This window comes from Ammospiza caudacuta, chromosome 11 (genome assembly GCF_027887145.1).
Source record: "Ammospiza caudacuta isolate bAmmCau1 chromosome 11, bAmmCau1.pri, whole genome shotgun sequence".
Taxonomy (NCBI): domain Eukaryota; kingdom Metazoa; phylum Chordata; class Aves; order Passeriformes; family Passerellidae; genus Ammospiza; species Ammospiza caudacuta.
The window spans coordinates 22493637-22515834 of record NC_080603.1 but is presented as its reverse complement, the minus strand read 5'-3'; the positions used below and the strand labels follow the sequence as shown (position 1 = coordinate 22515834).

At 37.6% G+C, this 22198-nt stretch overlaps 1 protein-coding gene across 2 annotated transcripts in view; it reads left to right on the top strand.

Annotated features, from left to right (window-relative positions):
• Positions 1 to 16257, top strand: part of NLGN1 (neuroligin 1) — a 376495-nt gene extending 360238 nt beyond the window's left edge. For both annotated transcript variants that reach the window (XM_058811941.1, XM_058811940.1), the window contains 3 exons: positions 4851 to 5063; positions 9957 to 10746; positions 11725 to 16257. In XM_058811941.1, coding sequence (XP_058667924.1) covers positions 4851 to 5063; positions 9957 to 10746; positions 11725 to 12547 — 1826 coding nt within the window. In that variant the 3' untranslated portion in view covers positions 12548 to 16257. The remainder of the gene's footprint in view (positions 1 to 4850; positions 5064 to 9956; positions 10747 to 11724) is intronic.
• The last annotated feature ends 5941 nt before the right edge of the window (positions 16258 to 22198 follow it).

Here is a 22198-nt window from a genome sequence, read left to right as displayed (position 1 = left end):
AAATTTGCTTATCTTGCTCACATTCCTATAGTTTAAGGGGCAGTGGAAAATTTCAGTACATGGCAATTACCATTCAATATTAATAGAAGGTGTTGAACTAAAGTCCTAAGCAATGAATCCAGAAGGAATACAAATTCTTTCCTCAAAAACTACTCTGTGTTCTTCCACTATGCATTGGTGCATTTATACTTGTTCAATCTAACATTTGCTTTTAGCAAAATTAAAGCTGGCATTTGGCTGCACAGGGAATTGTAACTGGAAACCTAGCTAAATTATTATAACACTTGCCTAAACAGGTGGGTAATATTAAAGCCTGAAGTGTTGCTGCTTTCAGAGACACAACTCTTGGAAAAAGCCCTTTACACATGTCAGACCAGCTTCTATATGCTCATATGCTTTATTTTTAGAGTAGCATTTGTTGTTGGGTATTTTCTCACAGGCAGATATTTTTCTGTGTGTGTTGTGCCCAGCAAGACATTCTGCCCCTTACTTCCATCCAGCCACGAAGGTCACTGGGCCATCAAGCAATCACAGGGACAGAACTCATTAGAGGCATGGTTTGGGTCTCCTGTGATGAGAAATGGCACTTTCATACCCCCCAGCCTGCACCTGGCCTCTCGCTGCATCACTGCCTTGTAGCAGTCTCTTACATTAGGAAAAAATCTGTCTTGTCCTCCCTCTCTGCATTAATTTGAATCTTCAAATTAGGCCAAAACTTAAAATAATTCAAGCTACATAAGGTTTTCAGTTAATATTTTAAGTTTCCCAAGTCCATTATTTTATTTACTCTTCAAAAATGCTGGAGTCATATTAGAAAAAGATTCATCTGAATGGCAAGCAGAAATAATTACCCAGGCAGGTAAGCCTATAAAGCATTAAAATTTATCTTAATACAAAATAGAGGGTCTGGTTGTGGCAGTCTGCATATTTGTCTAACAGACATGTAACAGAGAAATTGTCCAAATGAGCTTAATAAATCTCTTTCTTATACTCACAAAAGACCACATACTCACTTCCATAATTCTATTAGAGTCTGCTCCTCTGGAGGAGATAAAAGAAGAGATAACCTCTCCATTCAGAATATAAAATAGCAATTGTTCAGCTGATGATTGGAATATTTCCACTAGAAGGACTTAATTATGGAACAAAATTAGCTCAATCTGACCTTTTTAGAGAATAATGCAAAACTAAGTTTTTTGCAAATGTCTTCCTGGAATAACTGAAATAAGGAATAATTTACTTCCCTCTTTGTACAAGAGCAAAAGGTGGCAGAATATGATAGCAGTGTTCTTGCCAGTGGAGATGACAATCCAAAGATAATAATAAGACAGTATGTGCAGAAAGAGATAATATATTTTAATAGACTAGCTGATACAGTTTAAAAACAGAGAAGCTTTCAGACACACAAGACCTTTGCAGCAAGAGCAGGTTTCCCTCAGTGACTCAAAATTGCAAGCTTAATAACTAGATGGTGTAATGGTTGTGTCATAGGACTGCACCAAATGTATGGTATCTATATCCATTACACACTGAAAGCTCCTCTTGGGATACAGACAAAACCTATTGTTCCAATCTCTGCTTTATCTCTGTGATAAATAGGAATAAGAACCTGCACCCACAGACCAACAGGCTGGGGATGATGCTGGTGTTAAAGCATTTCCCTCCAGGAGTTTAGTTCCATGCATTTATCTGTATTGAGGCACTCCTTGCTAGGAAAAGCAAAAAAAAAAACCCCACAAACTAGAAAGCAAAACCTTATCTGTTTTATCAGTTCCATCTCTGATTTCATGACATTCTGAATGCTCCTAAGCCATGCTGATACCACTGCATACAAGAAAAAAAGGCATGAACAGGTGGTGATATTAACAGGCTTCTTATGGTTCTGAAAAATGAGATAGAAATGTTTCATGTCATGAAAGTCAACATCAATCATCATCCATCTTGTGCAGATATGGAAATCAGCCAGTGTGGTTCTTGCTGAGGAGGTGTGAGATATTTCTTTTGCATCAGAGCTGTTGCTCTGGACACAAGTCATAATTTGTTTAATATAGATGAATGAGGAGAATATTACTAACACTGCCTTATTTCCTTTTTTTTTTTTTTTTTTTTTTTTTTTTTTTTATTAAACTGAAAGCTCCCCCTCCTGGCACATTCCCTGAACTGAATGCAGGGTTCCTGACATCTACTTTTAGCGAGAGATTCATGAAGATTCTTTAAAAGTAGGATATTTATAGTCTCCCAAGGATTACCTATTTCCCTATCCAGCTATGAGACTTGATATGATTTGACACCAGGGGTTTGCCCTAAGGCTTTGTCTGTAATTTTAATCTGTTGCTTTTCTAGGCAAAGACTTATGGTTTCTACTTTGTTGCATATCATACAGAGTAAAGAAAGCAACTTTTTCAGAAAGTTTGAGTGTTCACATTTGTGTTCAGAGTGATCAGTGTAGCTCAGCTATAATCACACTATCGAATTTCCTAATAAATGCCTTGGAATAATTCTGAGAAATCTCCTGGATTTCTTAGAAGGAATGCTGCAGCTCTGCTGAGAGCAGATCCTGACCAGGCTCAGGGAATCTGAAAGCCAGGGAAAGCAAAAAGCAAAGAGGGACTATGTGTTTATGTCACAGTTTTGGTAAGTGCTGTAACTGCTCCCTTCTCATTGCTGCCTGTGCTAGGGACTGCCAGTCCCTCTAATCCCCTGAATCAGTGCAGGCACTTCTGTGCTTAATGTGATGAACTGATTTCTCACTGAATTTCCACAGCCATACACTTATGCAAAGAAAGGGGAAGGCTTTCCCAGCGTGCACAGCCACATTTATGAGATCCTGTAGCTCCCATAAATTCCTGCATTTTAATTTTGTTCCAGCCCCTGGTACCATCCCTCAGCTCCAAGCAGGCTGGCAAAGGCAGTGACACGGGTTAGGGAGCTTTCATTAGATTTGCCATCGTATTCAAAGACATCATCTCCCCGTGTCCTCAAAAATTATTTATGGAGACAGCATTTTACTGGAGCATGAAGCCAAGAATGAATGTTCCTGTGCAGGCAGGGTTGTGCTGGGGCAATGCTTTCACATAGCCATGCTCATCAACCCTCTGGCCACACAGAGCAAAGTGAAGCAGAGTAAAATAACATCATAATGATCTCAACTCAGTGCTGAGCTGTAACAGTAAAGTGAGAATGAATGAATAAATGAATGAATTCATTATAACTATGTCTTCCTTTTCTAGGCTTCTCCTGAATACCAAGGGATTATTTTCTACAATGGTAGTGGTGCTACTTGCTCTTTATGCAGTTAGGTAATAAACATGGCAGGTTTCAGTAGTAGAAGAGTGGTTATTTTGAAGTCTAGCATAGAGTAACAATTCACTACAGATACAACGAATGGAGTATGTCGATTAGACTTGGTACATTAGGTCTGGAAGTGGGAAAATTGCTGGCCTGGCACCTTATGCCACTCTCCTCTTCCCTCTCTGTGGTTACAAAAATCAGGATTGTGACCTACACAAACAAAGCTGCTCGCCCTAAATGGAGCAGAGCTCAGCTGCTGAGGCAGGGAGGCCAACGAGCTTCCAGTGCCATTTACAGCAAAGAAGGGCTGTCAGTAGAAATGTCTCTATGCACAGGGCAGAACATCAAATGCAAGCTTGCCATTTGAAACCAAATCAGAGTAATAATAAAGTAAAAAATGACACATTCATTATATCCATGAATATAAGTACACACAGGCACCTATCTGTATTCTTTTTTAATCCTTGCCATATAGATATATATACACACGTGTCTTCTTAGAAATGTCTTAAAAGCTGCTTTTATTGTCATAATGAAAGAGTAGGACTCCTTTGAGAGCCATTTGTCTGCAAAACTACTGTAAACTTCCTTTGAGTAGGCTGTCTGCACTCAAGAGAGTTGAATCAGTAGAACTTTGACGAGACTAGAAGACCCACTGATATCTAATTAATGTGGAAATAATTGTTGTAATCGTTGCATTTCTCTACAAAGCATGTACTGAAAAGCAGTTACACGACTTAGTGAGCATCAAATCAGTTTGATATGCAAATGGAGGTATGGACTATTTCATAATGCTGGTGGTATTTAAACATTTGTTTATTAAGCTGAGAAAATTCAAAATGTCAACAAATGGGGTCCAAAAGCGATGTCTTTCATCAACAGAGACTTTCTTCAGAGTTTTTACTGTACATTTTACTGTACTCCATATTACCCCTGAGCTCCTACCTTTTTGGCTTTAAGGGATCATGGAAACATTGACTTCATCCATTTAATGTAGATTCAATTAACTCAGGTTAATGTTTATGGGATGGAGCTCAGGGAGCTGAGAGCTGCTCCCATAGTTCAGCTTGTGACATAAGCTGCATTTTTGGGTGGAGAAAAAAGTAAATGACAATGAGTTGCCAGGGCAGGACCAAAGAATCTACAGGGAAATGGATTCATTGCATCTCAAGCACATGCAAAGCTGCATCCAAGTACAGAAAAGCAATACAGAGTTGATCAAATTATGTACAGAACAACTGCATCTTATCTGTTTCCTAAACTTCTACTTTTAAAATCAGTGCAACCAACAAAAAGTCCTTGGGAGGACCTGTTCAGATTTAAATGAGTGTTTTGCCTAGGATGTGTCTTTACTACATATATTTATCACGGTCAAAAGAGTGGGTATCAAATATATTTTATTTCAGAAGAGTAAAATTACAAATTGTTCCCAGGGACTACGGAAAAGTATGTAGTTGCACGATATTTAATAGCATGTACTTCTGAAATCTTGGAAGATTTTAACAGGATTACTCAGAAGAACCCTTGCTAACCCCTTCTCTTTTCATTTACTTTGACAGGATTTCTGAGCACTGGGGACCAAGCAGCAAAAGGAAACTATGGCCTCCTTGATCTAATACAAGCTTTGCGATGGACTAGTGAAAATATTGGGTTCTTTGGTGGTGACCCATTAAGAATAACTGTTTTTGGATCTGGGGCAGGCGGTTCATGCGTCAATCTGTTGACTTTATCCCATTATTCTGAAGGTAACCGTTGGAGCAATTCAACCAAAGGTATTATACAGGTTGCAAATTTTGACAATTTTGGTGTCTGCATGCCACCACCATTAGTACTATGTGATGTTCCGTATATTCTCTTTGTTTCTATGAACTGTTGAGTTCAGCTCAGTATTAAGAAACTTTTTAAAGGCTGTACAAGCCTCCTTCTCCCTCAGCTCTTCTGTGCATGTTTAAATTTTGGGTCACTTTCTTCTTTTTCCTAGGGAGCTTTGTAGGAACACTTTATAGCAGACTTCTGAACGGCATTTTTCTTGGTGCATCATTTTTGTCTCTTTTCTTTCCTACCTAAGGGTGTCTTTTTTGGAAAATCAGTCAGTCATGCTCACAGTAGATGAGGTCATCTATATTCAGACAGTTGTGAAAGGCATGTTTAGTTTCTCCTGAGGAGCAGAATTTAAAGAAAACTAAAATGACAGAGTTTCTCTTTTCAGGCTAACAGCTGAATTGCTTAAAACTATTATTTTGTGTGAAGGAAACAATAACTAGTTCAGAAATCTTTTGTCTGAAACTGCATGGACTTCACTTGCTGTCATCTAATAAAAGAATGGTTGAACATTTTGCATGCATGATCCAAAATTGTCAAAGCATCCAAGTTGCAAATGGACTTCCTTCTCTATGTTTTTTCCTATTCCATAACTAACACCTTTTCTCTCTAGTTGAGGCAGGTGGCAGGGAATTAAAATCATGCTGTTTGAGGCACCTAACTTATTCTTTCTATGATTTTTGCACCACAGTTTCACACAGTGTCTCTCATTTGCATGGCTATTGCTTATTGATCATGTTACTTTTGTCTAACTGTTTTCACATATTTTTATCTGTATTACTTTTATCAGGGACATCGCATCGTGCCCTGTGCATTTAATCCTCCACTAATTTATATTGCTGTATCTCCATGAGGGACTAATTGGCTGGTCATAAAAACATAATTCTGCTGACATTAAAAGAGCTGCATTTCCCCAAAGTCATGTTACAAAGACCACTGAGGTCAATAGAAGTGAGAGATTCTTTAGACCATGCCATTATGCTTTTTTAAATGAGAGAAAAATATAACTTCTACAAGAAGAGTCAAGTGGAAAATAAGACTGTGGTCTAAATTTAAGTCTATTTTCACAATTTGATTTTTAGTGTAATCTTTTCTTCTTCCATAACTACCTAAACCTACATAGGAAATATTTAAAAGATGCTTGTAAAATCAAGATGTAAGCAGTACCTCACTGCACTGTGACCTGAGGATCTCAGTGCACCATCTTCTTTCATCAGAGCTCTAAAAACCAACTTTCTCATTAAGGACTAACTCCAGGTTGAATGAGGACACCTGGTTTATCTTCTCCTAACTCTTTACTTTGTGTTAAAATCAATCTTCTAGGTGTAACATGACATCAATGCAAAATGCCACATTGACAATATTTGGACAGTCATGTGTTGCCTCTTATCAGTAAATGATACCTTGTCATATCCCAACACATGGCCAGAATTCTGCCAGGACCAGATCAGAATTTATCTGGGGAAAACTGAGGCACTTTGATACCAACACAGCAGATCAGGGCATTTTAGAGAGGTCTGAAGAAGGCTCAGTAAAAGTAAATTTTTGAGGATTTCTTTTAGAAGCAAACTCATGCTTTGATGAAATTTGGATTAAACAGAACAACTCACCACACTCCCATGTTATGTTTCATTTGGAGGTGGTTAGATCTGCCATTTAAAAAAAATGAAGAAAGAAAAAAGAAAATATAAATTGGTCAGGTTCAAATTAGTTATTTCTTAACATTTCCAAACCCCCTTTTTGTTTCATGTTGTTTCACATTTACATATGAGAGGTGGAGAAGGACTTTTTACAAAAGCATACAGTGAGAGATGAGGGGGAAGGGCTTCAAACTGACAGAGGGCAGGGTTAGATCAGATATTATGAAGAAATTCTTCTCTCTGAGGATGGGGAGGCCCTGGCACAGGGTGCCCAGAGAAGCTGAGGCTGCCCCATCCCTGGAAGTGACCAGGACCAGGTTGGATGGGGCTTGGAGCAACCTGGGCTAGTGGAAGGTGTCCCTGCCCATGGCAGGGGGTGGAACTGGATGAGCTTCAAGGTCCCTTCCAAACCAAACCATTCTGTGATTCTATGATTATCAACCAATCTCTCTCATAAGATGTAAATTCAGAAGCTCTCTTTGCTTCTGGCATCTCCCTCTGAAAGACTCCCTTGGCAGTGAGAGGAAGAATTCAGCCTATTTCAAGGTGGAGCTGTTCACAGCCTCCCACCTGCAAGTGGGCAGAGCAGCACCCATCTTCACAAAGTGCTCTCAAAATATAAATGAATATATGCAAATTATTATTATTTACTGTGGTGAGACACTGAATAAGGGTCACAAAGCACTGTGGCCCATTGAACATTTAAATCTTCTTTCCATCAGTCTGAAGTCCATAAGCAGCAACAACAACAACAATAATAATAATACACATTATCATATAAAAAGGTAGTTCTTCATCCTGTGAGGTACAAATTTCTGCCACGAATTCTGTGACAGGATGAAAATAATTTTTCGTACTGTTCATTTTTCACCAAATGGTTTGAGTGGAGGAAAAACTCTGTCAGCATTCTTCAGCACAAGGAGGGAATTTTGGTTTTGTTTCCTCAGATGGTTTTATGGCCAAAGGACTTGACCACTTTTACTTAATCCAGCATCTGATGTTTATGTAGCACTTAGTAAGCCACAGTGTTTGTATCAGCATTTTCTTACACGTAGCTTACATTTTCTGTCCTTGTTCAGACATATTTAATAAAGTAATAAAGTTAGATTTATACAATATGCAAAAACCCACACACATTATGAATTATCATGAAATACATCTTGGTGAAAATTCAGCTTTGTCATTTAGTTACATTTATTACAATGCCTGGATCCTCTGTGGTAATTCTACTGACTTTGAGCTGATTTATACTAGCTCAATATCTGACCTTATAAACATGCAAATATATTTTTAGCTGTTTATAGCTCAAGTTCATTCTTCTTTTTACTCATATCTTGCAGGAAAATATTATCTTGGATATGAGTTTTCATAAGTTTAAGAAGGGGCCTGAGTTTATACATTTCAGTCTCTATATCTACCCAATTTGAAGAATTTTTTTACTGGGACCTAATACAATGATTTAAATCATTGAATGATTTAAAATTCCTGAGAAGCTTGTAAAATGTTTCCTGCCAGCAACAGATTCCAACTTATTTTTGAGTGTGCAGAGTCTGGTGCTGCAACAGAAGCTGTAAAAGCATTTCTGATTTGATTTAGAGGCTAGGGAGGGTTTTTTATCAACAGAAATATGTTACTTATCAACGCAAAAGCCATCTTGTGTATAATTGGAATAAATTTCCGAGGTAAGCTGAGAGCCCTGACTCCAGTTCCTCTGGTGGGAGCATCCAGCTATTCATCAAGCACTGGAGCAAAGATTCCTGGTGGAACTGGGTGAGGCCAGGTGCCACATTCCGTTCATAAGTGACTCCACCAGAGACGGTGGAATGACTCCAGGTGCCCATCAGCAAAAATTTTGACCCATATATCTTAAATCAGCATAACTTCTGAACACTGTAGACCATTTTGTATCACCCAGAGTGACCTATAGGAGGGAGGGTCCAGTATAAAATATTTTCCAGTAGTTTGTGCAAAAGTTGTGATACTGAAATGAATTTATGTGAAAATGAAAAAAATCAAACTCCTCACAAAACAGCAGAAAGGCCATCATTACCTAAATACTGTCTAAATATCTATTAAATACCACCTAAATTGCCTAAATATAGTTTCTGAGCAATATTTTACACAAGGTTCAGACTTCTCTCTTTCAGAACCCAAAGTACCCTCCTTAAATGGAGTGGAAAAACACAAAGGAAGCACAAGAAATCAAAGCAAGGATGGAGTTCTGATTACATTGAAGCCAATAGCAAAATAATTGTTGTATTCATTCACTGACTACAAGAGGGTGAGGCTATCATCCAGGACATGTTTTAAAAATCCTTACAGAAGGGAGAGGAAAACATAAATTTTAATGCATTTTGTTATTTCTTTGGGTAGAATTCCTGGTCCAGAGTGATACTTAAATCAGCATAAATTCAAGTTAAATGCACTGAAGACTTAAGATTTACTGCAGGTTTATATGCAGTGCCAGATCATTCTCTCTCCCTTAACTGAATACCTGAACATATGTTTAAATATCTGAATTACAAAGCTAAACAGTGTAAAATACATAATTTCCCTTTTTATGTAAGTGTGATCAATATAAACCTGCCTTTAAAAAGCTCCTTACAAGAAAAGATTTTGACTTAGACACTTATAAATTTAATAGCTGCCTGGTACCTTCTCATCTATTACTCCAGAATATAAACTTTTGCAGTGATGCACAATTTAAAAGCACGGCACCTGTCAAACCAAGTTCAATTCCAAAGAAAACATTAAAAAGTGTAATAGATTAATTTCACACATAGCTCTATACATGCATGCTGATGATGGCTTGAACAATACCAAAAACTTCAACCCATTTCAGAGATTTGATGGTTTTTACTCCAACCTATATGGTGCTTTAATTTTAGGAATTTTTTTTTTAACCTGATAGTGTTGTCCTACATAAGGTCATGCCACTCCTTTTTCTTTCTGAGCTTCTTTTGAAAATCTGGAGTGCATTGAGGGAGAATCATTTGCTTTAGCACGTACTGCATTTATTTTTTGCACATTACCTGTAGGTACAACAGCAGTCAGATCTCACCACCCCTTATATTTAAGTACTATTAAGATTCAGGTATCTCTTCTGTTAAAGTTTTCTATTGTTTCAAAGAACTCCTTTGAATCTTTCAAAGTCTGTGGCTGCTTCAAGGTCGCTTCAGTAGTTTTCAAATATTTCTCCCACAGGACTTTTTCAAAGAGCAATAGCTCAAAGTGGAACAGCTCTCTCCAGCTGGGCGGTTAGCTTTCAGCCCGCAAAATACGCCAGGATGTTGGCTACAAAAGTTGGTTGCAACATGTCAGACACTGTAGAACTGGTGGAATGTCTGCAGAAGAAGCCTTACAGAGAACTTGTCGACCAGGATATCCAACCAGCAAGATACCACATAGCCTTTGGACCAGTCATCGACGGCGACGTGATACCAGACGACCCTCAGATCCTGATGGAGCAGGGGGAGTTCCTCAACTATGACATCATGCTGGGAGTTAACCAAGGGGAAGGGCTGAAGTTTGTTGAAAACATTGTGGATAGTGAAGACGGCATATCAGCCAGCGATTTTGACTTTGCGGTTTCTAATTTCGTCGATAACTTATACGGATACCCCGAAGGGAAAGATATCTTGAGGGAAACTATTAAATTTATGTACACAGACTGGGCAGACCGGCACAACCCCGAGACCAGAAGGAAAACACTGCTGGCTTTGTTCACTGATCACCAGTGGGTTGCTCCAGCAGTGGCCACAGCTGATCTTCACTCGAATTTTGGATCGCCTACGTACTTCTATGCCTTCTACCATCATTGCCAGACAGATCAGGTACCTGCATGGGCAGATGCAGCCCATGGAGATGAGGTTCCTTACGTACTAGGAATCCCCATGATTGGTCCTACTGAGTTATTTCCTTGTAATTTCTCCAAAAATGATGTCATGCTAAGTGCAGTGGTGATGACGTACTGGACAAACTTTGCAAAGACTGGGTGAGTACCTGATAATGAATGGTCTTGTAGGCAAACTTTGGATGGAATGGTGCTTTCCATTTGTTATTTCCCTTGGGAGTTCCTCTATACTTGTAGGATGAATAGAAGATTAGGAATTGAGTTGGATATTTATGTTTACTGTAATGTCCCTTGGCTCACTTACATGTTTTTGGAAAAAGAGGGGAAAAATATCTTTGCAGACTTTCTGCGAGGAAATTTTAAAATATAAACAAAACTAATTAAGGAAACTATGGAAAAAAGTGTAAAACTAAGCATTTAACATATATGTAGAGTTTAAATCAGCTGCATTAGTACCTGCCTTTACCCTACCACTGATACTTTCATTCCATGAGATAGAAAATTACATAAATATTGCTTCGAATATAATACAGCTTATTTTAGTAGCATATTTTGTCTTAAATTCTCACTTCTGACCATAAAAATGTGGCTTTAAACTTGGAAAGTTTTGCCATTTTCATTAGTTCTTTTTTTTCACTGGAGTTCAAAAACCTTTGTTACATTTGCCTACTTATTTTTGATTATGCATTGCAGTGAGTTGTGCTCTGCCATGATCCTTCCCCTCTGGAAGGCCACAGATGATTCACAGGAACAGAAATGCAGAGCTGTATGAACTTTATGCTGCTAAAAACAGGAAAAAAATCTTATGTTCTCTGTGGTGTCTCACAGACATTTGGCCACATCACCACACCCCAGGCAATCTTCCCTCAGCAGCGAAAGATTTCACTGTGAGACACCAATATTTTGAGAACCAGGGAAGTTGCTGAAGTCTGTGTAAAAGAAGGGTTCTTTTGCATAATGCTGTTTCTAATCAATATTATTAAGGCCTCTAATTTTAGGGGATAGCACTCTGCTCCATCCAAAGGCAGTCTTAAACGTTTAGTATGAAATCTTAATTATGTTAATTTTACAATTCCATTTGAAATGCTTTGTAACATTGGCGATATCTTTTTCTTTCAGAGACCCAAATCAACCAGTGCCGCAAGACACAAAATTCATCCACACAAAACCAAATCGTTTTGAAGAAGTAGCATGGACCAGATATTCTCAGAAAGACCAACTGTATCTTCACATTGGATTAAAACCACGAGTCAAAGAACACTATAGGGCCAATAAAGTGAACCTTTGGTTGGAACTGGTACCTCATCTGCACAATCTTAACGACATTTCACAGTATACCTCTACCACAACTAAAGTGCCATCGACTGATAATACTTTCAGACCCACAAGGAAAAATTCTGTTTCAGTTACTTCAGCCTTTCCTACAGCCAAACAAGACGATCCCAAACAGCAGCCAAGCCCATTTTCAGTGGATCAAAGGGACTACTCAACAGAGTTGAGCGTTACTATCGCAGTTGGTGCATCTTTGCTGTTCCTGAACATTTTGGCCTTTGCAGCGTTGTACTACAAAAAGGACAAGAGGAGACATGATGTCCACAGGAGATGTAGCCCACAACGTACCACTACCAATGATCTCACCCATGCACAAGAAGAGGAGATAATGTCCCTCCAAATGAAGCACACTGACTTGGATCATGAATGTGAGTCCATCCATCCACATGAGGTGGTTCTCAGGACCGCCTGTCCCCCAGACTACACGCTAGCTATGAGGAGGTCTCCTGATGATATCCCCTTAATGACACCCAACACCATCACAATGATCCCCAACACTATACCAGGGATTCAGCCCCTACACACATTCAACACATTTACTGGAGGACAGAACAATACTCTGCCCCATCCTCATCCCCACCCCCATTCACACTCAACAACCAGGGTATAGCCAGACAAGACGAAACAAACTTTTATTTTTTTGATGGATTACAGTAGGTGATATTACTGAAGATTACTTGGCTTTCAACCTACAAGACTCTTACTATTTAAATATGGAGGAATATTATGTGAATATACATATCAAGAACATTGGGGGTTTTGAAAAAAATGAATTGTACATATATCAAATGAACTTAAGAAACAAACAAAACAAACTAAAAAAAGAAACAAAAAACAAAAAACCCAACTGTTTGCAATTGCTTGAAGCAGTTGTCCTGAATGATACTTTTTCATTCACATTCAAGTATTAATTTTTTGAAGATTTAAGTTACATAATGGAATTAGGCATGTGCAACACAAACAGGAAAGAACTATGACTGAAAATTTTAAAAACCTATAAATATGCACAAGGGACACACTAATGGAATGTCAGATAATTTTCACCAATTTTTATTTGGACCTGTTTTCTTGTGTAGACCATATTTACATATTTGAATAAGTACACAAAGCACCAATGCTGTTAAGGCCTTAGAAAGGGGCTCATGCTGAAATCTGCCAGTCAGAGAAGTTTTACAGCCTGGCAGGTACAACATTATCACATAAGTGCTGTCAGTATAAAAGTTGTGGGAATAAAGGAAACTGGATATTTTTAGCACGATGTGCATGATAATTTATATGCTTGGTGGCTGTGCTGCTGATTAAGCCGTAATTAAAATTCTTCTCATCCCATTGGAGTTTTTAATAGAAGCTTTCTCCATCAATTGGCACAACCTAAAGAAGTTTTTTAAAGGGGCAAAAGTAATCACAGTAAAATATTTCATGGTAGCTTCTGAAAAAGAAGGGATTGCAACAGTTCTTAAAGGTATTGATGGCATTCTAGGTATACAGTGGTGGACCCTCGCTGATATGAATCCCAGACAAAAAAATGTATACTATTAATGTTCTTTTTCCTTTCCACCTAAATAATTTCTGACTTTGAATCAACTATAACTTTAATGGAATCTCCTTTGATGAAGGATTTATAATTTGCTGTGATTTAGTTTCAGAGTATTTTGTTCAAATTTATGAGGTAAAGTGTGTCCAAAAATTTAATTGCAATGACATTTTGCCATTTAAAATTGCCCCAGTATTACTGCTCTGATTACACCTTTCAGTTTATTGTTTCAACTCATGTTGCATGTTACAAAGTTTACTTATAATACGTTAATATAATGTTAATTCCCTTTTTGCTATACATTAGCTTTGTCATTCCAATTAATTCTCTAGACCAGATGGCAAGAGTGTAGAAAAAGAGGGTATATGAGAAAGGGGAGAGAGCCAACAACTGGAAATTTAAAAATCTGGATACTACATATGTTTGTGTGATTTGAAGTGAATGTTCTAAAATCACAAGAAATTTTTCATTCCCCTGTTGCTTTCCAGTAATTCTATACCATGGTCCTTTCAAAACGTTTGTATATGTAATCAGATGTACATTTATATAAAAGAAATAATTGAGATGGACTTAAGAGCACATCCCTGATAAATACTTTCTCTCTTACCTGTACTATATTTCTATTAGACTAAAGTTATGTGATTTTTTTTTACATTTTTTCAAATTACTAGCAATTTTGATAGTTTGTAAGATAATGCGAAGAACTTTCTCTGACAAACTAACTGCAGTAACAGAAACATTTCTTTTCAGTTACTCTTTTTCAAGAATGAAAGCTTATTACACACAAAAATTGTATACTACTTGATGGAAAATTACTTTGTATTTCTTGGCCATATTACTGGTCACTGAGTGAAATAAAGATAATCTGGATAACGAATATTATTCCAATGTTAAGAGACCTGATCTTTGCTCATTAAAGAGCTAAAATGTTTATTGCTGTTTTGTCATTTTTTAATGAAGTAATGGTAACTGTCTCAAATAAAGAGTAATATCTTAAGACCAGTCTGGTTTTTGAAGACATGAGGGTGCCTTCTACAATTAATAAAACTGCATATTTATAGGCCAGCCCCATCACAGCTATTTCTTACAGAAATATTGACATTGTGACTGTCATCACATGTAAATCTCCTCCAGATTTCAGAAATGAGTTAAAAATACAATATTGACACCAAAAAAAAAAAAAAAAAAAAAAGGCAAGGAACAGGCCAAATTGAAATAAATCTGCAATATTCCATGATGAGAACAAAAAAAATCACCTGGGCTTTTTTGGGTGATTGAACTTTTATTATAAAAGATTGCTACGAAGTTTAAAGTATGTTTGGTAACATCGAGCATAGACATTAAAAATAAAGCTGAAGCCAAAAGAAATACTGCAATTTCAGTTATTTTACATTCCTATTTAACAAAAAAACCAAAAAAACACCCAAAAACAAAACCAAAAACCCAGACATGCACTTAGTACTTGTTACAGTCCCCAGTTTTAAATCAAGGTCTTTTTGTAGAAGCATAAAAATTAGTCTTCAAAATCCAGGGCGGTCTGTGTGCAATTTCTGCCTGATGTGGTTGTGCTTTTAGACTGTGACCTGCCAATGTAAACCAATAAAAAGAATTGTCTGCCATCTGATAATTATTGTTTAATAAGAAGATTGTATTTTGCTATGTTGATGAAACAAAAGAAAAAAAAATACAAAAATATTGATGGCCATAAAACAAGATATTAATGAAATATGATTTTATGTGCTTTTCTTAACTTTATCAAAACCAAAATAACTTTCTACTATAGTTTCTTTGTGGCCATATATCTATATATCTCTATATATACAGTATCTGGTAATTGTTTACTTTTATTAGTTACAAAATAAATGATTTAGGTAAAGCAAGCATGACACTACACTTTATTTCTGTCAGCCAATAGTATTTAAAATGTGAAAGATGAAGGCAACAACACAAATTTTGTCACTCCTGTTTGGGGGGAAAAAAAAAAAGTCCATTCCTGTGATGCAGATACTGTGAATGATATTTTAGTGGCTACTTTATACTGACATTACAGCAGCTGGCTTTCCAAAAGTAAGATGGTGTCCCACGTTTTAACATAACATTGAGAAAGAGCAAGAGATGTTTTAAAGCTGAAATGAAAAGATAAGAAATGGTTTTGGAATATCTTCATGTGCTTCATGGATATATAAGTTTGTTATTTTCAAGATATTTTATCTATTTGATTTGTTTATCATGGTAGCATACACAAAAGCAAAATTGAGTGTGATATTTAATTTCTTGTATCATCCTTGGACCAGATTTCCAATAAAATTAGGATATCAGTCAGTCTTTGGAAGTTCAGTAAAAATATAAAGAGCCTGCATTTATTGATTTCACACTTTTGTAAATATGTTTGCAGACCTTTTTAAGAAAATGTATTCTACCATTTTGAGAAAAAAAAAATAACAATGGAATCATTGTCTCGTTTATCTATTGAAATTACAGGCAATATAATGTGCTGTGCTGACATTTCTAGGAGAAATAAAACCGATAAAAAACGCATTTTGCTCAATGGTATCTCAGTTGGTTGTACCTGGTGTCCTCCTCCCACGGACGACTTGCAAGGCACGGATGAACCTCCCGGATAAAATCCTCCATAGGAAAATGCAGTTGTTATTTTTGTTGTCTGTACTAAACATGGATTCCTGTGTCACAAGTCTTTAATTATTGGATGTTTTTGTTGCTCACACCCCCTGGATGAATAGAGGTCTAACAAATAAACATGTTACAGTTTTAAAGACACCACTGCACAGAAGATGCTGGAATTTCTGTTGCCAACTTCACTAGGAGATGAAACAGCTGACTTCACAGGAAGCTGTCAAACATCATGGTATTCCTTTGATGTTTGGAAGTTGTTGCTTTTTCCCTGTGATGTTAGTTTAAAACATTGGCCTTTCCCCCCGCCTTTTTTCTAGTACTGAACAGTTACAGATGGTCGCTTTTTAATGTAAGCGAACGTTAGATAATTTAATTATTATTGTGAAAATGTGCTTCCAAATAAATTAGATTAATGGGAAATTCCCTTCAGAGGTTTTGTTATTTTTCATTCAAAGCTTTTGTCAAAATATCTGTTGCAGCAGTTCTGGTTGGTTTTTTTTCCCCCCTCAGTCTGCAAGCTAAGAGACTTTCTCCAAATAACATTAAAAATCTCCTTTTCTATTTGAAATAATAACACTATAAGATTAAGATGCCCTCCTGAAGCCTCCAAGTAAATATGAACAATATGAAACATGGCAAATGAACTTTTACTCTAAACATTCTTATTTGATTACATTCTGGCACATCAATACATTTGTATGCAGACCAGAAAATTAGCAGCATTTGATAAGGTGTTCAAGAGAACTTTGCAGCAGAATCGATGAGTTCATCACCAGCCATGCACAAAGTCCCTTTTCTCAGGTTCTGTTCATGCCACTGTATAATCAATTTCTTATATACAGGTTCAGTAAAACCTTAACTTTGTGAAATGGGAAATTGTTAGAACAAGATAATGAACTTTATCTGGTGGAAAATGTTTAGAAAAAAACCTGTTGAGAGCCACCTAGGAGGTGTAGATTTTTATATGCAACCTGGCTTCGTTCCTTTTTGTTGATATTATAATTCTCAGTAATTTGTACTCCTGGGAAACTATAATTTCTGTAATAAGCTTTAGTTTTGAAAAAGAATTTGAGTATTGTATGTAAATCATGGATTAAAACCTGAGTTTCATGACCCTTTGCTACTGGGATGAATGAAAAACCTCATAGAAGCGCAACAAATTTGTACAAGCAAATTTTATACAGTCTCTTGAAATTTATTTTGTTTTCAATTGAAGATAAAAGTACCATCACAGCAGTAGAAGCTGTGTATTTGTCTCAGAAAATGCCTTCTTGTGTACATATGCATCTGTCTGCACATGCACAGCCACATGCAGCCAATAAAGGAGATTTCAAAGCATGAGACTAACGAGGGAATTTTCCCTTTTGGCACCACTCAGAGGTGTGGAGGTAAGGCCTGCCCCTCATTCTGCATTCTCCAGTGTCACAGAGCAGCTGATAAGATGATGACAATGTTTTCAGCTCCAGCTGAATTAGGATTTATTGTGGGACCATTGGAATCAATGAAGCCCTGGCAATTGACACCAGCCATCGATCTGCTTCTGGACCTTTAATGTTCATCACGGCTCATCTCACTGTCCAGTTTTGCATATCTTCCCATGCACAGGAACACCCGCTCACAGAAATTATTACAAGTATCACTCTACTGATTTATGAGCACTTCCAGGCTTTAAAACGTGCTTTTCAATATGCTTATGGATATTTGCGTGTAAGGCCAAAATTCAGGGGAAAAAAAGTCTGATATATTAAAAAAAACCAAACCCTGAGGTTACATGGATGCAAAGAAAAGTACCAGTTTGCAGCCTTAGCATGCTGTAGTAACTTTTATGTTAAAGTCTATATATAGAAAGGAACATTCAGTTCTTCCTGATCCTCAAATCTATATGTTGACCTATATGTCAAAGACAATGACACTTTACAGCAGTTGGAAGTCTGCTCTGTTCTTCTCCATTCTGGAAGGGAAGAGACAGACAACTGGGCCACACGTTGCTATAAATTCAGGACAGATTTTCTCTGTCATCTGAATTTTTCCCTCTCAATGTCAGCAAGGCAACAGCATCTGTGAGTTGAGCTTTATAATGATGCCATTTAAAAAAAAATTGGAGTTTTTGAGGCTATCGGGATACCCAGGTTTTTTTGCTTTACAGCTATAACAGACAGCAACCTTTTTTTCAAATGGAAGTTGATACTGCTGGCACTCAGATGTGATAATACCAGAGCTCAGTTAAAAAGAGGCTGGTGAAAGACTCTATGAGCTGGTAACACTTCAATTGCATTATTAAAAATACAAAGGAAGGAAAAAGATTTCATCTAGTGATTTTGTTCAGCTAGTGAGGAACTCAGGGAGCCTCACTGGACCTCCTGGGTGAGAAGGATAGAAAAGGAAATTCTGGGACTGCAAAGCAATTCTGGGCTAGACCCTGTGGAATACACTTGATTTATACACTTGATAAATCTTCCCTGGAATAAAATGAGGAGTAGGGCAGAACCTTGTGGCCCGAGGCAGTTTGGGAGGGTGAGGTGTACAGTGTACCTGTTTCATCCACTGGTTTGTAGAAACAACTTCAGCAGTAATTTTAGGCAATTAAATCTATACAAAGGGTTTCAGAAATAATGCGTGGTTCATCTGACACCACATGCATTTTCAGAAAAAGCCATGCAATATTTCACTGATTGGTGACAAATATATGGTTGTATAGTGTTGGTTTTTCTACATTTCATAAGGTTTCTCCTACACAGAGGTGATATTCAGCTGAACTAATGAATAAATTTTGCTCTTATTTGCATAGAAGTCTAGAGCAATTTCATGAAAAGTGAAAAGTGGGACCTTCACTATGGTAAATAACACCCAAAACCAATTACTCTTGGTCAGCTAGTAGAGATTCCCTTGTTCGATCACATGCTGATTTTCTCTTTAACATCCACCCATTTGCCATAAATATATTTGTCTCTCCCCAGTTATTAACTGGAATAAGGGTACCCTGCTCTTCACAGAAGATGAAGATTACAGGAACCATTGGTTTCCTCTTCGCTCTCTAAGAGCTGAAAATGTAATAGAAGACAAATAACAAGCCAGGGTTTGGATGCTGGGATTTGGGCTTTGAGTTTGTTTTGTTTTAGTTTGTTTTTTTTTCTTTCTTATAGGCTATTTTGAGTATCTTGATTCTCTGAAGGCTGACCAGAACCAGCAAGAAATACAACCTTTATTGCTGCAGCCAGGAACCTTTTGGGGCATTTTCCTTTTGCCTTGTCCAGGAGGAAAGAGCAGGGTTAAATTCATGAAAAGAGATTTCTCTGGAAAAGCACTCCCAGCTGTACTTCTGAGATACACCACGGAAACATGAAAACACTCACAGATTTTGCTGTGTTTGACAGAAGAAGAAACATAAAATTTAATACAATACTGATAATAACGACATATCTGAGATGATTTTTTTTTTTAATACAAGTAATACTTTTTCAAAAATACGGTTTATCTGAAGTCTAAAAGGGCTCGTTGGTTACTAGAATTTACACTGTATTGTAATACTGCATGTGAATTCCCCTTTGTTGAATTCATACTTGTCCTGGCTCCATTCTGCATTTCAATTTCATTTTAAAACTAGAATCTCTCTGTTTTTTATTGAGTTGTTGTTGCTGTATGGACTATTGCTAGGTGCAATTTGCTGTCCCTAATTCATTTATCATTTACTTCAATGTCATAATCCTTTCATTTATGAATTTATTTTTTCTTGCTTCTTTACAGGTTTTGTTAGGTTTTTAAAAAATTGTCCCTTGTGTGATAAGTGCAATTTTGTTCTTCATCCCCTCTCAAATTGCTTCTACTGTCTCACACAAATGCAAATATTTGAAATAATTTAAATGTTTTCTTCGCTTTATCAGTGCTCTTGTTCCTTCAGGTGAGAATTTTGCTTCAAATTGTTTTTCTTGTAGTTGAATATCTATCCAGGGATATTAATTTATCAACTCCCAGCTACAAGGATTGCTGTTCAGGGTGGGAATGGAAATCCAGGCTGCTCTGGTGGCTCCAGCATCCAGCAGAGGCAAGGCCAGCCTCTCGTGGCTAGGTACAAGAATGCCATCAGTCCATAATAACAGGCATGTGCCAGGGAGTGATCCACCACACACAGATGGCAATTTTTGCCTTTGAAAGATGCCACAGGTGCAATTTCACAGGGAACTTGGAGCTAAGGCAAGTGTGTGCCTCCAGACACGAGCAGAGGCTCATAACTCAACTGCCTGCTAGATAAAGAAGCTTAAAAATGAACACCTTGCAGCTCATGGCCACACTTCAGACAAGTGCTGCTGGATTTCTGCAGGGGCTGTGCAGGCTCTCAGAGGTTTTGCTGCAGTGCCTGTGTCTGTGCCACAGCTGCTCCATGGAGCTGAGCCCCTGCAGGAAACAGCCAAACCTCTGCTGACTGCGCCTGGGAAAGATGAGCCCCTCTCCTTGAGGAGGAACAAAACACAGATGGGCAGCATCAAGCACAATTTTCTACTCTTTTTAAACTTGGAACAGCCCTTTGCGTCCCTTCTTAAGGGAGCAGGAGGGTTGAGGGTCTGGGTATGACTGTAGGAGGTGTTTCTGCTGTGGGTCTGTGCTGGATGTTGAAAATTATCAGTATGAATTTCTACCTTCCTAAACTAAACCACCAATGTTAGGTGCCTAGTGGAGAAATTTTAGTATTGGATAAATCATTGTTTACTGGTTATCTGTTTTTTCTTGTTGCCTAAGAGAGAACAAAAAGGAGGTGAACAAGTTTACTATCCTTTCTGTCTTTCAGGTACACTTAACTATGAAACGCTGACATGAGCAGTTATTTATACATATGTATGCTATTAACAATCATTATTTTTCTAGTTGCATCAGATTAGATCAACTGATCAATTCTGATCATTTAGATCAGAATCACAACTTCTGGCACCCAGTTTTTATTTTATTACAATAAAATATTTTATTACAGTAAAATACTTACTTCCTCAGGTTGAGGAAGTAAGATCAGTAAGTAATATCAGAACTGAATGGCATGAAGTAGTGAAAAATCCTAACTTAAAAGACTTAATAGTGTAGAACATTTGTGATAGTAAGCACAGTTATTACTGGGGGAAGCTGCACATGGCTTCTATAGCATGGAATGCATTTCAGAGTGAATTCTGCCTTGGGATGGTTAGATGGCTGGAGTTGCTCTTATTTCTTCTATCTTTATAAATGACTCCAAAATGAGATAGATGCATCCAAGATCAGGCACAGTGATGAGGTTTACAACAATTTCCAGCTCCACAATGCCTCATTCCCTGTGATATTGCTTTGTGAGTGAGTTAGCAAAGTGGAAATGCAGAACAGAGAAATAAGGGAGAGAAAGCGGGGAAGGGGAGCTGGAGGAGAAACACCAGCCCAGAGCAGTGAATTTTGGAGATCAAACCACTACTGAGCAGTCTGGCTCACCAGCAGAAATGGGGCTTCTTGCAGGATTTGGTGAGACTGCTGTGTTTTGTCAGTTTGAGCTTCTTTGATCAAATGGGCTGATTCTCCTCAGAAGTTAGTGTGGGTTTAGACACATTTAACACACAATAGCTGTACTTAACAAAAAGGGCTGGCTGCCTGTTCTGGTGCAAGGGAGTCCTTATTTTATGCAGTCAGACATTTCACTTTCTCCTAGTTTTGAGTGTGTTTGCAGGCTTCAAACCTTTGTCTAAGGACTACCAGAGATGATAGGAACAGCAAGCGTTCACATGTGAAAAGGATGAGAGTTGTATTTTCAAAAACTGCCCCAAAGCACATGGGGCTTTATTAGCTGTAAGCAGCATAGTAAATTATTTCTGTCATCTTAGCAGCCCCCAGTTACACTGTCACAGTGAGTGGCACTATTTTAACCTGTGTTGAGCATGAAAATATACAATAGCTGCAGTGATGTCAAGCAATTGCAGAAGGGTTTACATGAGTATTTTTAGACTTCTGTGTGGTCTCTGACATCCATGTGACAAGCACTTAGGACCACAAAATTTATAAAAACATACTTTAGAGCAATGCTACATATAAATCATTGTAAACTTATTTTACCAGAGAGAGAACTGATTGTCCTGTAAATCATTA